Genomic DNA, 19,779 nt, shown 5'->3' with positions numbered 1-19,779 from the left:
CAAAATGCAGCACCTCGCATTATCTAAATTAAACTCCATCTGCCACTTCTCAGCCCATTGGTCCATTTGATCAAGATTCCGTTGTAATCTGAGGTAACCTTCTTCACTGTCCACTGCACCTCCAATTATGGTGTCATCTGCAAACTTACTAACTATACCTCTTATGCTGACATCCAAAGCATTTATATAAATGATGAAAAATAGTGGACCCAGCACCAATCTTTGTGGCACTCCAATGGTCACAGACCTCCAGTCTGAAAAACAACCCTCCACCACCACCTTCTGTCTTCTGTTAGGGGTTAGACCTAACTCTCTATGGCAGCCACCAACCTCTTCATACAGGCAGCCAGACAGTCTCATGACTTGCTGTAGCTTTTGAGCAATAAGTGTCATTGCATCCTTTATACCTGTCTGCCACTATTGCTCTACCCTGTCCATTTGGACGCCAACACCAAGGCCCCTCTTTCGCCTGGGGCTGAGCAGATGCCTGGTCTCTGCAGTCCTGTGACTAGCAATGGCCTGTGACATTTTTTCCTTGGCCAGCTGTGGAGCTGCTGCAGTGAGGTATTCAACAGCTTGTATATGCACACTCTCAAGGTTCCCACTGACACGTCAATATCTGAACTTGCTGGTGAATACCTGCTGAGTAGCAAGTTGTTGTGGCAGTGCCATGTGATAAGATGGGGCTAGAATCATGCCTGAGAGACACCATATGGCGGTAGTAAGTAATTAATGAGGCGGGTTTGATAAGATACAGTGAGAAATCTCATCAGGTCCATGGTGAAAAACACTTCAAATAAACTCGTATGTAGCCCAAAACAAAATGCAAGATTCATCCTTTGGTCTTCTCTTCAAAAAAAAATTCAAGATTTCATGATTTGGTCTATCAATCCTTTCCTTGTATTTACACCAAGGCATTTCTGGTATCATTATATAAATCCTCTTTGTAGACTCTCTGATGCACCTAGATCCTTTCTGCAGCATGTATGGTGCAATTTAAGTGTGATCTCATAAGGTTCGATACAGGTTTAGCATAACTTCCTGACTTTTAATTATGATCCATCTAATGTGAATACTGGATAAGTCAGATCCCAGGAAGAAACCTGATTGATAGACCATAGGTTTTCATTTTCTTTTTACAGTGGCAATCAGTCACTAAACATATACATGACAATGACTGACAATGTACTCTTCGCAGACAAACTTCTTTTATTTCATAAAAGGACATCATAGGCTATATTAGACTATGCAAGAACTATTGGAATGACTTCAATTACAAATAATATAAAAAATGATTCAACTGCAGTAAAAATCTTACACTCAAACATCAGTGAAAAGTTACCCCTAACTCAGTGGTAAAGCTTTTTGCTCAGCTGGCATTGGCTGTGATGGGTTTCCTTTTGATAAATTACTACACAATTGCTTGATGCTGATTTTGTCAGTTAAAGTCTTTACCTGAGACCCTTAAAACAAAATTCTACGTTAATTACTTGTTTCTTACCATGAGTTCGCTAAATTCATGTCTTAAACAACCTCATAAGGTATCTTTCTCTCTAATTTCTCCACTGCCTTCTGATTTTGGAGCTTTCCTCACACTGATTTTTAAATCTCAATATTTATTTTACAGCTCTGACTGTTTCAAAATGCTACTAACAGCCCCTCTGCTGTTAAGGACCCCTTCTCCATGAGAGAGTCAACTTCTGCCCTCTCTCTTTCTTTGTCTCTCTCTGGGTCATAAAACGCAAGTTAGCGAATACCTTAGCAATTATCTTCCAGTTGGCTTGCTGGTCATTTAGCTCACTTCTTATAAATGCTATTTGAATATATTTTTCAAAATGACTTTCTGACCTTCAAATCTTTTCAGAACTGGAGTAATAAAATATCTTTTTCTTCCACTTTAAAACCAAAGTTCTGAAATAGCAATTATGTATTATGGGTCTTCATCACACCCCCCTGCAAAAACATGCATTTTTAAGAGTCATTTTCGACTATATTTTTCTAATCAGTATTTCCTCTTTATTGATACAGAGTTTACTTTGACAGGAACAATATATTTACATCAAATACATAAAAACTTCCCATAGTACTTATATTGTACACATGTCCATTTTAATCATGACATTCAGTTGCCTCCAAGTTTTTCTTTTCATAAAGCATCTATTGTGAGATTGTCTCTTCCTGCTAAATGAACAATGTTTACATTGTGTGGTTGTTGCATTAAACTCCATTGAAAGAGTTTCAGATTCTTAGTGTGAAACTTCGCTAAGAAATTTAAAAGGTTATGATCTAAATAAATAACAGCAGCCATGGAGTATCTGGATGCATATACTTCAAAACGTTGTAGAGACACAACCAAATTTAAAGCCTCTGTTTCCAATTGAACATTAGTACCAACAAATATTGAATTTTCATGAGAAATATCCGACTGGTTGTTCAATCCCCTTCTCATCTTCTTTTAATAAAACTGCACCAGCATTGATGACATCAGCATCAAAAATGAGTTTAAATAGCTGAGCATAATTCAGTGCTGCTAAAACTATTACACGAGTGAACACAGCTTTCAAGCTGTCAAAGGCACACAGACAATCCACTGTACGCTCAAACTTGATCAAATTTGTCCTTAACAAAATTATCAGAGGATCCAAAATCCGGAACAAACCTCTGATATAATCCCTTATTGCGTATATACCACAAAATCTCTTGTTTTGACCGAGACACTGGAAAATCCAAAATAGGTTTTTGTTTCGATTCTCAAGATGCTACCTCATCTTATCTCACAGTACGGCTGAAATAAGTTACAAGTTCTCATTTGCCAGGTTTATGATTAAATTGGCTCTTTGTCACTGCTCAAACAATTTACAAGTGTTGTAAATGTTCTTAGAAAAGAAAAATACTGTGGAAGCTGGAAATCTGAAACACACTGGTGAAAGCTTCTTCAGCATTTTATCTTCATGAATAATATTCCCAATTCTAGATGAACATAAACAAATCATCATTATGTACAAAAAAAAGTTGCACAAACATTCAATGGCCTTGTTGGTTAATCATTAAAATTGCTGGTGCATTTTTCATTCTGAATGCCATAACATTACATTGATCTAGTCCACCTAGAGTTACAAAGGTTGATATTTCTTTGGCTATATTGTTCAATGGCACTTGCCAACATCCTTTCAATGAATCAATTTTTGTCACCAACCATGCTTGTCCAATCTTTCCAATACAGTCTTCAAATCATGGTGTCGGATATAAATCCCCTTATTGCAATATTGACTTTGTGAGAATCTATGTAAAATCATTGCAATGCATCTAGTTTGGCACCATCATAATGGGTGAGCTTAAGTACTGTGATTTGGTGCAATTATGTCATTTCCCTTCTTGAACTTGATCTCTTCCCTCACATGGGCTAACTTCTCTGGGTTTGAATTTGTGAGAATCACATACATTAACATCATGTATGATCAAAGGTGTTTTCCCTGTTCTATTTACACACATTAATTTATGAATAGCTGCACTGAACATTTTAAGCACTTCCATCCTGCCCATTTGATTACTGGGGGGTTAACTTTAAAATGTTCAATTTCTGATTGATTATTAAATGCTCTGATTTCTTGATTTTGCTCCTTACTTCTCTCACCACTGTGAACTCACTCCTCTCATGATTATCCTGCCTGTCATAGTAGAACTTCCACATATGTGCAAAGCACACTCACAGATTCTTCCGCCTGTCTGGAGTATTCACTCCATTTCACATCATTGAATTTCTTTTTGATTTGATATGATCCAGTCAATCTCTTTTTAATGGTTCCCAGAAACAGGCAACAACATCAAAGCATTAAATGGAATTTTCTTCTCCGACACTAACTGTCAAGGCGGGTCCGAAAAGCAGAAAGGACTTCTGCTTAAAGTCTGCTCAGTTCTTAAAAGCTGATTATATATTTTACTGCTATATTTAGTTACACTTAAAAGACACCCAGACAGCTTCACTGCCTATCTCTAGGATCATCAAATAAGTTCCCATCCAAACCTGGAAACAATAGAGAAGAGCCAAAAGGCAGTCCGACATTTAGTCACTGCTTCCTTCAATTGCTCCTAACAGGGTGTGCATGAACGTAGGAGCATCCTGTTCTCCAGGGATGGAAACAAGAGTCCATCCTGCCTGAAAATTATAGGGTGGGTTGCAGATTGTTCAGGCAGTCACACCAGACACATGGCATGTTGCAGTCCCATAAAAGGATGAATGAGCTTTGTACTCTGTCAGAGAAAGTACTGCAGACAACTCATATCATATTAAACTTGCCACCACACAGACCATCACAGACACCCTTAGATGACAATCACGTGCCTCATGTTTTTCACATTTCATTCTAGCCACATTATACCTATAGTAATGTAGTGACATACCATATCTCACAAATCTGCCAAGATTGTAGATTCATAAGGTCACACAACATGGAAACAGACTGTTTGGTCCAAAGAGTCCATGCCAAACATAATCCCAAACTAAACTAGCCCCACCTGCTTGGTCCTGGCCCATGACCCTCCAAACCTTTCCTATTCATGGATTTATCCAAAAGTATTTTAAACATTGTGATTGTGCCTGCATCCACCACTTCCTAAGGAAGTTCATTCCACACGTGAACCAGCCTCTGTGCAAAAAAAATTGCCTTTATGTCTTTTTTTAAACATCTTTCTTTTCATGTTAAATATGACTGCTCTCGTCTTAAAATCTCCATCCTAAGGAAAGGGCACCTACTATTAACCCTAACTATGTCCCTCATGATTTTACAAACTTTTATAAGGTCACCTCTCAACCTCGGTACACTCCAGTGAAAAAAGTCCCAGTCTATCCAGCCTTTCTTTATAACTCAAACCTTCCATACCTGGCAACATCCTAGCAAGTTTCTTCTGAACCCTGTCTCGCTTAATAATATCTGTCCCATAACTTAGCAATCACAACTGGACACAGTATTCCAGAACACGCATCATCAATGTCCCTTACAAACTTAACATGACTTCCCAACTCCTATATTCAAAGGATTGAGCAATGAAGGCAAGCGTGCTAAATACTTACACTTCAAACTGAAAGGGACCTATAGACTAAGCAGCTCATTCACCTTTCATTATAACTAGGATAACCTATTCATCAAATAATTTTACCAAAGTCTTGAACAGCACAAGGAGGCCATCACAAAACCTCATTTGACAATCAAGACCTCATATGAAAATCATGCATAGATACCTTATGAAGTTTATTTAAATTCCATAATTCCAGATCTTTCACCACACAAAGCCACTTTAAATTCACACCTCATTCAAACACAATGTTCTTCAAGCATTTTCTTCTTACTTAGAACATACCCAGACAATTGCACCTCTGCAATTTCACAACTGTACCTGTACTTGTCAATACAAGTAAGTTGTTCATGTTGCCATGTTCATTTCTGAATGCCTCTCCCATTCTACAGGACAGGATCTTGCATAACCAGAGAAACAATGCAAAGAGGAGGGCTAGAATGCCCAAGTAATGACTTTCTGACCTTAAAAAGAGCTAAAGCCTTCCACAATTGAAAAACCGAAATTAAGTTTTTCTCCACTTTTGAACCCAAGTTCTTTCATAACAGACACTAAGTCACTCGTGCAAAGTGCATGATTTACTTTTATTCATGCATGAGATGTGGGTACCATTGCCTGGCCAGCATTTTCATGCCCAGCTGTAGTTGCCCTTGAGAAGATGGTAGTGAGCTGCATTCTTGAAAGTTGCAGTCAATTTGGTGTAGGTAGACCCACTACTACATCTCATATTTTTCAATGAGAGTTCAAGTCCAGTGATAGGTGTCAGGTAATCTTTATTCTAATTTACAGCTTCATTTCTCATAGCACTAAGGCACACACAAATCTTCAAATTGTCTTAACTTATACAGTTTAAACTTAGAGTGCCCATGCCTCCCTTTGATTAATATTGGTCAGTTGCACTGAGTTATCCCTTTGTAGTAGGTTCTTTGGTACAGCATCTGACACAGTTCTAGCTTGTGTCAGCAATTTCAGTGTATTTCCTATTAAGCTAATCAAAACACTGAACAACAAAGGGATGTACAGGCTTGTAGTCCATCCCCGGTCCTTCCCAGGTTTTCTTATCTTCTCAAAGGTTTTCACAATGGACACTGTATTCAAGTAACAGCTGCCAGCTGCCCCGTGTTAACTGCCAATTAATTAGATACTTGCCTATCACTTCAGAAACCTTTAAGTTCCTCATTACAGGAAATACAAAAGAATATTGATATTTGATCAGTTATAACAAAGTCTTGTGATTGTTAGAATCCTCTGGCTAACAAGTTGTGTCTTAATGTATTCATACAATCTAAATTCCAATGTCTGCTAATCTATGTATTCAGTCCTCCCTGTAACGATAAGGGTGTTGCTTTTACTGTGTGAAACTGGTTTGAATCTTTTCCTGAAAAATGTGTTGCTGGAAAAGCGCAGCAGGTCAGGCAGCATCCAAGGAACAGGAGAATCGACATTCCAGGCATAAGCCCTTCTTCCTGAAGAAACGTTGATTCTCCTGCTCCTTAGATGCTGCCTGACCTGCTGCGCTTTTCCAGCAACACATTTTTCAGCTCTGATCTCCAGCATCTGCAGTCCTCACTTTCTCCTAGTTGAATCTTTTCCTCTAATGCTTTTAGTGATTTTTTGTATGTAAGAGGATATGTAACTACTTCAGAATCTATATCTCTACTTACCTGAAAAACCTTAACTAAAACCTACTCTTGATATTGTAATAATTGATTAAACAATTCAAGGGAAACAACTAATTAATGTTATTAATGTAAAATCTTTCTTATCTATGTAAGCAACTGCAGTTGCACATTCTATAAACTTGATTATACAGAGCTACTATTGTCCTACTTGTGAAGATTACATTAAGCAAATATTTTCCAAGCATTCTAACGATTCTCAGCCATGTTCACTTGCATTAGCCATGGACAGCCACTGACCATTTTGTGCTGCTCAATTATGGGCATCCCTAACTCTCAAAATGTCATTAGAGAGGGATTTCAGGAATTTGACCCAGCAACATTCAAGAATTGCTGATATATTTTCAAGTCAGAATGGTGAGTAAATCAGAAGAGAACTTGCAGGTGGTGGTGTTCCCTGTATTTGCTGCTCTTGTCTTTCTGCATGCAGTTGTCATGGGCTTGGAAGGTGCGTCTAAGGAGTTTTGGGGAATTAGATCAGATTCAGATTACATTACAGTGTGGAAACAGGCCCTTCGGCCCAACAAGTCCACACCGAACCACATACCCCTACATTTACCCCTTACCTAACACTACAGGCAATTTAGCATGGCCAATTCACTTTACCTGCACATCTTTGGACTGTGGGAGGAAACCGGAGCACCCGAATTACTGCAGTGCATCTTGTAGATGGGACATACTGCTGCTGCTGAGTATCAGTGATGGAGTGAATGAATGCTTGTCAATGTGCTATTCAAGTGAGCTGCTTTGTCTTAGATGATGTCAAGCTTCTTGAGTGTTGTTGGAGCTGCACTCATCCAGGCAAATGGGAAGTATTTCAACACACTCCTGATTTGTGTCTTGCTGATGATGGACAGGCTTTGGGGAGCCAAGGAGGTAAGTTACTCGCTGAAGGATTTCTAGTTTTTGGCCTATACTTGTAGCCAGTGTATTTATTTGGATTGTCCAGGTCAATTTCTGGTCAATAGTAACCACCAGGATGTTGATTGTAGGGCGTTCAGTGATGGTGACACCACTGAACGTCAAGGGACGAGAGTTGAATTTTCCCTTGTTGGAGATGGTCATTATCTAGAATATTTTATATTCACTTGTGGGACATAAGCATCACTAGCTGGGCCAGTATTTGTTACCCATTCCTAGAAGGTGGTGGTGAGCTGCCTTCTTGAACTGCTGCAGTCCATGTATTTTAGATAGACCCACAAAGCCCTCAGGAGGAAATTTAAGTGACCTGAATGTTATTTTCTACTTGTCAGTCCAAGCCTGGAGTATTGTCCAGGCCTTGTTGCATTTTGACACAGACTGCTTCAGTTTCTGAGGAGTCGTGAATGGCACTATACATTGTGTAATCATCAGTGAACATACCCACCTCTAGCCTTAGAATAGGGGAAGGTCATTTATGAGGCGAAAGTAAAGACTGCAGATGCTGGAGATTAGAGTCAAGATTAGAGTGGTGCTGAAAATGCACAGGAGGTCAGGCAGCATCTGAGGAGCAGGAAAATCGACATTTCGGGCAGAAGCACCACTCTAATCTTGATCCGAAGGTCATTCATGAAGCAAATGAAGATTGCTTGGCCTAGGACACTACCCTGAAGAACTCCTGTAGACATAGCTAACATTACTGACCACAACCATTTCCCTTTAAGTCAGACATGGCTGCAATCTGTGGAAAGTTTTCACCTGGTTCTCATTGATTCTGGGTTTTCTCTGACTCGTTAATGCCACACTTGTGGAATGCAGCCCTATGTCAAAGGCTGTCACTCTCACCTCACCTCAGCTCTTTTGTCCATGTTTGAACCAAGACTTTAATGAGGTCAGAAGCTGAGTGGCCCTGGCAGAACCCAAACTGGGCGTCACTGAGCAGGTGCTGCTTCATAGCACTGTTGATGGCACCTTCTATTATTTTCACAAAGATCGACAGTAGACTGATGGGGTAGTAATTTGTTCTTGATTTGTCCTGCTTTTTATGTACAGGACATACCTAGGCAATTTTCCATACTAAAAGATAAATGCCAGTGTACTTTTAAATGAACTTGCTAACTACTTGCACAACAGTTAGCGAATGATGTAGTTAAACTCTGAGATCCCATGATTGCTCTACCCAACCTAGATTTTTGCCTTTTGAAATAAAAAATGACCTCACAATTCTTCTACCAAAACATTCAACCTTATGGTTACACCTAAAAGGATCAATGACATACTTATCCTTTCTAAGAAAACATCCACTTAAACTGCTGCATCTTTTTAGTTTTCACAATTATAACTAATCTTCCTTCATTCTAACAAAAGTTATTACATTCTTTTCACAGCATTTTCCTTGCATGCTCTCCACACCACCAAACCCATACTAGTTACGATGCAGTCAGCCATTACAAATTGGTAAAGAATGCAGGCTTTAACTGTGCATCTGGCTGGTGATATTGGTATTTTAGTCATTCCAAGTGAGGACTCAGATTTCCAGTGAGCAGTTAATTAGACATGGAGTCATTAAAGTGCTACATTGATTCTTTTTACAATAGTATCACAAGAGGAAAGAAACAAAAGAAAGTGAAAGATGTAATAAACAACATCTGATTTGTCCCCATTCTTACTAACACCTCCCTGGCCTCAGCCTAACAAACTCTACAGATCACAACCTCAACCTTCAGTCCAGACTTTCTCAAACCAGAAGAAAGGTTTCACAATAATATCACAATAATATGTGCTGAGTAAGCTGCTATTAGCAGAGACTATAAAATGAACATGCTTCCTTGTTCCATTAATTTCCATGATAATTGATTTTTCAGCAGACTATTATCTGTCCATCAATGACTCCAGTCATTAACACCTCTGCACTGCCTGAGTAGGGGCTGTAGTTCCACACCAAGTCCTGATGAGCGAAAAACCCAGTGAAAGGGATGACATAATTCTCAGCTGTTAGCAGCTTCATTCTGTTGCCATCACCATTCTACTCATAGTCTTGTGATTTAATTCAACATTGGACTCCATTTCCACTGAATCACAAATCACTTCAGTCGCACACAAAACCACTTCTCAGTGATACAGGGTCTACTACTGATTTGACAGCAGAAGACAGTCTGGAACAATGCTACCTTTGATAGTATTCCTGTTATTTACTCCCTATGAGAATGAAAGCAGGAAAATGAAAAAATGGACATCCCAAGGGAACAAATGAATACAGCCTAGCAAGAACGCCTATTTAATGGGATAACTCACAGTGCTATTTTTCACAGGTCCAGTGGTGTTCAATGAGAGTTGTGGCAGGTAAATAATTTAACAGCATTCTGGCAAAACATATTTCAATCTCAGCGGTGGATCCACATCCTCAATAAGAACGGGACTAGTTGAGGAAAATCAATTGTATTCTTAGGTGTACAAGCAGGTTTCCTTTCAGTCAAATTGTAAGCTATCCCTCCGCCGAACTTGCCTTTTTGAGCAAGTGTTGGTGCCATTAAACATATGCTATTAGTAGCAAGGACCATCTCCACTCAGTGACAACACATGGGAGCAAAGCAAAAGGGGGTAACCTCAAACAAAATGGGTTTTTGCCATTTTTTCTTCACATTTGCAACTAAGGAAATGGCTGAACGTATTGACCTCCTTCCTCTGATCAGTGGGGGCACAGAAGGTGCCATCAGCTGTTGCTCAGTTGGCAGCATTCTTACCTGTGGGTCATGAGTCCAACTCCAAGATTTCTAAACAAAATGGTATGCTGTCGCTCCAGGTAAGTAATGAGACAGTGTTGTACTGTCAGAAGTGGTGCCTTTCAACGTGAGTGACACATGCAGATAGCACACAGAGCCCTGGTTCAACACTGACTTCATCTACTTGGATGTCACAGGAATACTGGTCTGTAGAAGGTGAATCTGCTGTCGCTTCTGCCTCTTGAAAAATCTTGTGGCTAATGGGAAGATATCTGGCTCCCCTTCTGCCATTTTCCGGCCTCTGGAAGACTGGCTTTTGCTCTCTTCTAACCTGTCCAGTATTTCTACCAAAGGTTTTTAGCAAATAAGCTTTTTATGCAGATGCCCAGCAACTGGTGCTTGTAATTCCAGTCACCTTTTCAAATGGTGGGATAAATTTCACCTACTCCCTGTAATGATAACAAAAAAATGGGGAATCAAGACAGAAAGCAAGGGAGTAAATTATTAGGTGTGACAAAAATAATTGAAGTGAGAAAGAACTTCTAACAGCACAGATTTGTTTGGACAGGTCGATGATCACTGGAAAATCACCAAGAATGGAAAAGAAATGGTACAGCATAGACCAGATTGTGAATAGTGTGGTGCTGGAAAAGCATAGCAGGTCAGGCAGCATCTGAGGAGCAGGAAAATCAACGTTTTGAGCGAAAGCCCTGGCTTGATTTTCCTGCTCCTCAGGTGCTGCCTGATCTACTGTGCTTTACCAGCACCACGCTAATCTTGACTCTGATCTCTAGCATCTGAAGTCCTCACTTTCGCATAGACCAGATTGTCTCAAGTGTTTTTTATTTAAATTGTTCATGGGATGCGGACTTGCTAGGCCAGCAATCATTATCCATCCCTATCTGCCTTGAAGAAGATGATGATGAACTGCATTATTTATCCATTACAGTCCATGGAGTTATAGATGCTGTTGGGAAGGAAGTTCCACCAAGAGGTCTGAGGCAGCATCTTCCAAACTCATGGCCACTCCCATCTAGACGGACAAGGGCAGCAAATACTTGGGAACACATGTGCAGTCTGGTCCCAATGCTATAGGAAAGATGTAGAGGCTTTGAAGGATGCCATAGAGTTTACAGGGTGTTGCCTGGATTGGAGTGTATTAGCTGTAAGGAGAGGTTAGATAAATATGGATTGTTTTCACTAACGCATCAGAGGCTGAAGGGTAACCTGACAGAATGACATAAAATTATGGAAGGCATGAATAGAGTGGATATTTGGATTTTCCTCCCAGGGTGGAAATGTCAAATACTCAGGGGCACAGGTTTAAGCTGAGAGGGGGAAAGTTTAAGGGAAAGGTGTGAGGCAGGTTTTTTTTGTACAGAGGGTGATAAGTGACTAGAACATGCTACCAGGGGAAGTGGTAGAAACAGAAATGATAGCAATGTTTGAGACAGACATTCGAGCAGGCAAGGATTAGAGAGACAAAGACCTGGTGCAGAGAGTTGGGACTAGTTTTGAATGGCTTCAGACATGGTGGGCCAAAGGGTCTGTTACTATAATGTACTGTGTTATTGACTTCATTCCTTCAGTGTTACTGGGTCAAAATCCTAGATCTCCCTCGCTGAAAGCATTTTGGATCTCCCTACAAGAAATGGACTGTAGCAGTTCAATAAGGCAACTCCTCAAGGGTAGAAAGGACAGGTCAATAAATGCTAGCCCAGCCTACATCTATGAATGAACTTTAAAAAAGTTTGGGCTTAATTTTGGAGCATCAGTATTCAGTGTTATTACGAAAATGTTATCAGGGAAAATGTTATATCTCACTGTGTTAGCGACTGTGAGTCAAGCCCTACAGAGTTCCCCAATTCGCCACCATCATACCTCGATTGACAGAAAGTACGTCTACCTGGTCCTCTCTATTCAGATAAGCTTGTCTTTAGACTCTGCATTACAGATGAGATGCGATGGCAGCAATTGCAATGAGGAAGTACTACAACAAGTTCTGCAAGAACTACAACTCCCGTAATGCAACGAGCGAGGTCATGGGCTTACATTTTAAATTTCTAATTTTCTCTTATTTCTCAGTTTAATACAAAAGAAGGTTCTAATTTTAAAAAGACCCAGGGTATTATCTTGAAAATATGTTTGGATGTGCTCTGATCTGTCAGCTGTAACCTCGGGAAGCTCTTGTGAGGTTTCACATTGACATATTGACGGTTCCCCGCAGCCTGATATTTCATGCTCGGTTTTTACTGTAAGTTTGCAGAAGTGCCTAGTGTCATTTTATGTTGTATTCGCCCGGCGCCCGCTGTCCTTAAGGAGAAATAATGACTCGCCATAAATTTTAGTTAACCATTAATTTATTGTTCAAAAGGTAATCTCAAACTGGAGCAGATTTAACCTCTGCCTCGATTATTAGTCCAGGAAGTTCATCCAATTTCATGGCAGCACTACAGGAAGAGTGAAGTTTTGGGGAGTTGCAGCCGGAGCTGGGCTGACCTGACCTGGAAAGGGCTAACTCGGTTTTGCTCTCAGCATTGAGCTAGATAGAGAGAGTAATCCTCAAGTTACTGATTGAATCGATTGGTAAAATTCAGGAAATAGCCAACGTGGGCTTTGCAAGTTACGCATATTATCTAAATGCAGGGACAGATTTATATATAAACGTGAAACAAGGCGTTTCCTTCCATGATGCTCCAAATCGATTACTTTGCTTTTCATCCCACCTCATTGCATGCATTGGTTCCCAGCAGGCAGCTTTTATTGTCTGTATGTTTCTGCTGAGAGACCTGCTCTCTTATCTGTCTATGAGTAAACAGAGCGGACTGCAAGACTAGGAAAAGCCCAACTGCGGGAATCCGCACTAAAGGCTGCACTGAGCAAGACAGGCAGCATGGGGGGGTTAGGGACATCAGTGGGATTAGCAAGCATTTCGGGTGTCAAAGTCAAGATTTACATCTTAAATGCTTATAAAGAGGATCGAGCCAGGGAAAATGGGGGAGAGGCAAGTGAGCACATACAATAAATTGTAACATGATTATAAGAACAGGACAGTTTAATGACACAACTAAATAAATTACAGAAATAAAATATGTATTAGTCAGACAGAGCGGGCAAGCAACTTCGGAAATCCATTGGGTTCAATGGTCTGGAGCTGAGGGGAAAACATAAAGGTCGATGCCAAATCTACCAACTATCCTACCAGCTGTGTAGGAAAAATCATCCCCATTCCATACCCTCCATACACCAATCCTGCAATACCAGACTCCTTTTGAAGAATAAAAATGAAGCTGTGGTTAAAGTGCTAAACTGTTCATATTAAGGCCAGTGAGCTATGAAAAAAGAATTAGATGCTGTCCATCATGTTTCATTCCATTAGTATAGCAATGCAAGGATGGAGTTCAATGTCACAGATAATAAAAATGCAAAGTGGAACAGACTTGCTCTGCAGTCAACCATATTGTTTGTCTCTCCAATGTGGATGGGCCCACACTATTGATTAGTGAATGCAGATATTTGGCAAATGTATGAGTTAATCGCTGTCTCACCCAGAAGAATACTTGAAGTAATTGATTATTAATGAATGAATGATAGGTGATAAACTAGTAAGAAAATTGCTTAAACTAAGAAAATGGCTTAACACCAGGGTCGCTAGAGTTGTAAAAATCCCAAATTTACTTTTTTTTTGCATATACAACACAATTTTTAAATCAAAGAATTCATTGTAGATATAAAGATGATTTAATTTTAAATTAGTTCTTATATACTTTGATATTTTGATCTTTAATAGATGATTTATATATTTTAGAAAAAATTTGGTAAATTAAGAAAAGTAAGCTATAAAATAGTAATTGTTAGCAATCAGGTTTAAAATAGAAAAAGGACAGAATTTGTGTGTTGACACCATTCTGTGTACAAAACGTCCATCGAGGAATCTTACTGAAATAAAAAATATGAAATGGTGGTAATACACAGCAGGTTAGCCTGCTGTATTTGGAAGAGAAAGGGCAAGTTAAATTGCTGTATGTGATCTGTCCTTAGAACTAGAGATTATTGTTTTGAGAACATGTCTCACCTGAAATGTCCTATCTTGCAGTTCCGATATTTTCAGCATTTAAATTATATTTCTTGTATTTTTTCTTTTATTTATTTATAAAGGATTGTTTCTGTTCATCAACAAAAAATGTGATATTTGTATATTTTTTGAGAACTTGTAAATACTTTACACCTCACATTAGTTCCTCATGTGCAACCGACTATGTTACTTGCATTGAGTGTAGTTTACTCATTATATTTACTTTGCCAGTTTAGGTGAAATACAGATGGCGGAGGTTGAAAACAATCCTGAGAAAGAAATGATTACACAGTTCCACATGAATGCGGCTGCAGGAAATGCAGCAAAATTATCAACTATGTTAAATTATTCAACCTCTCTCATTAACAAAATGGATGAAAAAGGCTGGACTGCCTTGATGTATGCTAGCAGGAATGGACATTTTGAGGTTACTCAGCTGCTTCTTGAAAAAGGGTAAAGTAGCAGTCTTTAATGAATAGTTTGGGTAATTGCTCAGTGATAGCTGTGGACATTATGCTGTAGCTAGGCTTGCTAGTTCACATTTGATAAAAGGACTCCTAGTTTAAAGTAACTTCTTTGCAATTGAATATTACAGTGATGACCAAATCAAGATTGAGGAATTCTGAAACAGCATCTAAGCATCTTTTACTGCCAGTAACATTCTATCACATGAATTAATTAACAGAAAATTTGAGAGCTAGGTATGTGCCATTTTCTAGTGGCACTGCAGAAAGCAGGGCTCTACATAAAGAGTGCACAAGTTGGAAATTTACAAAGGAGCAATTGATTAAAGTTCTTGTGGAATTTTTGTACAAAGCCTGGAATCTGCAGAAGAGTGGTAAACTGAACTGTGAACTGAAACAAGTTAATTAATTATATTTAGATTTATTTGAAATATAAAAGCAAGTTCTTGAAACAAATCCCTGTTCTAAATAGTACTGATTTATATTACCCAAGTTTGCAGTTTATAACCAACTTGCAATTCAAGATAGGAACATGATTATAAACTACTTCCTAGAATCTTCACCTTACATCATGGTTTCAACACACAGAGCTTTTTTTTAACTGAAGTTTTCTGGAATCTTTTTGAAAGCTTTGACATCTCAATAAACATGTTTCAAGCAATGGCACATAAGATATAGTAACTTGTACAGCTTATAGTTAGTTACAAGTGAAGCTTGACAGTGAGTCACATTTGATCTTAAGGACATGCTGCATTGGCTTCTGCCAGTTCCATTATAGCAAGTTTCTGTGTTAAAGAGACTGGAATGTGAGAAACCTGAGTGATTTGCAGGTTTGATGTAGTTCTAATACACTTGCAGCCAGCACTGAAAGATGGGAGCATCCATCTTTGTAAGACGGTGCTATTCATCAGATAAATTTGCTGAGTCACTGAAGACCTTACAACTTAATCCATAACAATTTACTACTTATTGTTTATACTGATTGTTCTGTAGAGTGTTCTAGCTGTTTTGGCCACCTTGCTAAAACAAAGTCTAGTTAAAACATTTCAGTAGTGACCAGCAAAGTTCCACAAGTCTCCAAAGTACCAAATAATTGGCTGATAGTGTTATTTGTAATCTCTTTACCATTTCTGTTTTCCTCTAGGTGTGATACATCTATTTCAAATAAATCGGGACAAACGGCAGTGGATATTGCAGAATTCTGGGGACACAAGCACATTGCTGATTTGTTGGCAAATCCTAAATCTGATGTTAGATCAAAGATGTGGTGTGATGGCCCAGAAGAAAATGAGAATTACTTTGGCAGAACTTTGCTCAATAGATTAAGTGTAAAAAGGACCAATTCCAATTGGATAAAAAACAAGCAGATACAACCAACCACTGTCTACATTGTATTTTCCAATCTAAGTCCATTAGTTATTTCTGCAAAATGTGAAGACTCTGGAAAAACTGGCATCCATCTCTGCAGGCTGCAGTATGAGGATGTAGAGCAGCTCTTGGTCAAACCAGAAGTCACTTCTGTTTTCCTTGGAGCAGAGCTCCAGAGTGAAACTTGTGCTAAATTTGCATTAGGCAGTGCCTTAGCAGAAGATGATGGGCTTATTGCTTGGTTTGCAGTAAATGCAGAATTTATTGCTCCAGAAAATTTTAGGGTTAAATACCCAGATTGTTGTTTTCTCCAGCCACTCATTCTATATCTATTGAACTTCAGTAAGGAGGAAGCTGGTGAGTACCTGCAGTTTGTGGAAGTGAATAGGAAAATTAAACAGTCTGTGTTTAACTTAAGTTGTGCTTGAGCTGTAAAATTACAATGAAATACTCAGTTAAGAATATTAAAAGCATAGAATAAAAAAGGGTATTAGCGCAATCCTTTTCAATGTCCTGAAAATAGGTTCTGCAACATTTCTTCCTGACCCTCCCCAGAGTTAATTTGGAACTTGAATTCTGTATAATGTATTAACTAGTTGTCTTCCATGATGTAACATTTCAATGAGTTCAAAATGCAGAGCCCACAATTTTCCATAACCCAGTTACTCATATTTTCTATTTTATCCTTACATACGTCAGTTCCTAAACAGACCGTTCCTTAAGATCTTTATCAGTACAGCTTTAACTATTGTATCTCAGAGTATAATCTACCTCTCAGAATTAGAAAATCATTATAGCCCAGAAGGAGATCATTTGACTTCTGGTGTCCATGCCGACTCTTTGCACAAGCAATCCAGGATCCACGTCCACACCCACACCTTTTCCCTGAATCCCCACAAATCTTTTCTCGCCAGATAATGATCAATTCCTTTCTGAAAGATACCAATTGAATTTGTTTCATCGCAGTGTCAAGCAGCACATTCCAAATCCTAACCATTATTGAACATAAAAAGTATCCTCATGTTGTCTTTGTTTCTTTCTTCAATCACTTTAAATCATTGTCCGGTGGTTCGCAACCTTTCTGACAGTGAGAATAGTTTCTCCTTATGTCTAGACCACACATCATTTTGAACACTTCTCACATATGCAAAACTCAGAAGGGGGCCCTCCTCATCTGGAATTTTTTAAAGATATGTTCTCTTTATTCTCATGTCCTCCAGTTCTACATTCAGAGTCCAAATGCCAAGATTTTTGATTCTGTGTTATCCCCTTTAGCATTTGTAAAACCTGGTCCATATTTCCTCTTTTTACTAATGAAAACCAGTTCAGTTCCACTACACATGATTGTTATGGGATAAATATGGCTTCAGTGAGAGGGATCATGAACACTCATGGAAACATTTTACATTTATAGTTTGAAGTTGTCCATTAAGTTAGCGCTTTTATAGCCATATTCAATTCACTGTCCTTGTAAATTATTAATGATATTATACTTAGAACACGTAAATGTTGAAGGCCCTCTTTTGAAGATTAGTTTTATGGCTTAAGTTCAATCTTATCCATCTCTTGATTCATAACAGCCTACTCTACTAGGAATCTGCTGGGTATTCAGTACTTCAGTCAATTTCACATTTTTTAAATACATTTACTTAAATGCATTTCGGTGCCCATTGCTTTTTGCATGTTTGAAGCATATTGTGATTGTCACGAGTAGAATCAATAATGCTTTAACATTTTTTAAACAACAAACAGTATTGTTATCACAGAGTCCACTGCATGCTCTTGCCATTTCCTAGGAATCTTCTGGTACAGTGATAAATATAATTAGCTCATCATTATGATGACAGTGGAAATGAATATCAGGCATGGTCCAAAATGGGCAACTAAATTAACATGCATCCATTTCACATTACTGGTACGGTTCACCATCAGTGTTTCATTTAAGGCATGAACATTGTGCATTAGGTATTTATAGTATAAAAACTGAGATTCGTTCGTTTTTGGTCTAACTAACATGACCATATATAAAACAAAATAATTTTGCAAGCACTCAACAGGTCAAGCAGCATCTGTGCAGAGAGAATAATAGAGTTAAAGTTTCAGGTCAATAATCTTTGAAAGAAAAAGAATATGTTATCAAAGAAAAGTTACAAGTTTTTAGTGAGATACATAGCCAAGGTTGCAGGAAAGCAAAAGTCTGTGATTAGATGAGGATAAAAAATGAGATAACTCATGTTGGTGCAAGGTAACAAGAGACAATAATGAAAGAAAAAAACTTGCATTTAAATAGCACTTATTACAATAACATTCCAAAATGCTTTGTGGCCAGTTAAGAAACGTAGTCATGATTGTAGTGAAATATGGCAGTCTATTTGAACAAAGCAGTCTCTGAGAAACAGTAGTTAATTTGGTTCTACTGATGTTTGTTGAGGCATAAGTACAGATAAAAGTAATGTAAAGAGGGGTAACTCCTCTTATATTCTTCAAAATAATTTTAGATCTTTTACACCATCTGAAAGAACAGAGTGTCTCGTTGAAAAATCTGACCCTCCACCATTACAGTCATTCATCAGTACTGCCCCAGAATATCAGGTTCCATTTTTGTGGTCAGGTCCTCAAGCAGAACTACACCCATAACCCTTTGACTCAAAGTCGAGTGTTCTGGCACTGAGCCCCAGATGTCACTTCGACAAGGAGAGACATTGCAGAAATAAAATGTAGGTCCAGAGGATGTGTAAATAGTTACAGCAGAATAACAATGAGAAATGGATGCATGGAAAAATCTGTCAAAGTGGAGAAGACCCCCACGGCCCAATGTTAGACCTGGAGAAATATGATTATCAATCATTTACTCATTTCTGTCAGTTATTTACTTTTCCTTTAGCTAGTCAAAGACCTTTGCTTTTCTTGCACTATTCCCTGTCTCTGTAGCCAGATTTTCCTGACTGAGCTGAAAATATCAATCCTCTAACTCTCTTTGTCCAAATTCTACCTCAGCTGGTGAGTGTTTCCAATACTTTGTGTTTACTTCTGATTTCCATTTCTGATATTTAGTATGATATGTTTAGAGTGTAGGTTTGCACGCTGAGCTGTAGGTTTGATATCCAGACGTTTCATTACCTGGCTAGGTAACATCATCAGTGGTGGCCTCCAAGTGAAGCGAAGCTGTTGTCTCCTGCTTTCTATTTATATGTTTGTTCTGGATGGGGTTTCTGGGGTTTGTGGTGATGTCATTTCCTGTTCATTTTCTGAGGTAGTTGGGGTGTGTGTGATGGTTTCTTCTAAAAGTGTGGTAAGTGTTTCCTTTGCCAGGTCGATGTTGATGGAGGTGAACTACTAAGACCCCTCGGAATCCCAGTAGCATACAAACCCACCAACACTCTCAAACAAAAACTAACAAACTTAAAAGACCTAGTACATCCCATGGACAAAACCAACATCATCTACAAATTTCCATGCGAGGACTGCCACAAACACTA

At 38.7% G+C, this 19,779-nt stretch overlaps 1 protein-coding gene across 1 annotated transcript in view; it reads left to right on the top strand.

Moving 5' to 3' along the window:
• The first annotated feature begins 12,611 nt into the window (after nucleotides 1-12,611).
• The window catches only part of nudt12 (nudix (nucleoside diphosphate linked moiety X)-type motif 12), a 29,029-nt gene continuing 21,861 nt past the window's right edge, over nucleotides 12,612-19,779 (top strand). The window contains exons 1-3 of the mRNA XM_072583624.1: nucleotides 12,612-12,647; nucleotides 14,700-14,921; nucleotides 16,077-16,657. Of these exons, the coding sequence (XP_072439725.1) occupies nucleotides 14,716-14,921; nucleotides 16,077-16,657 (787 nt within the window). The 5' untranslated portion in view covers nucleotides 12,612-12,647; nucleotides 14,700-14,715. The remainder of the gene's footprint in view (nucleotides 12,648-14,699; nucleotides 14,922-16,076; nucleotides 16,658-19,779) is intronic.

The sequence above is a fragment of the Chiloscyllium punctatum genome, chromosome 2 (genome assembly GCF_047496795.1).
Source record: "Chiloscyllium punctatum isolate Juve2018m chromosome 2, sChiPun1.3, whole genome shotgun sequence".
NCBI classification, from domain to species: Eukaryota; Metazoa; Chordata; class Chondrichthyes; order Orectolobiformes; family Hemiscylliidae; genus Chiloscyllium; species Chiloscyllium punctatum.
Note: the sequence above shows the minus strand (reverse complement) of the source record. Positions and strands in the feature narration are given on the sequence as shown.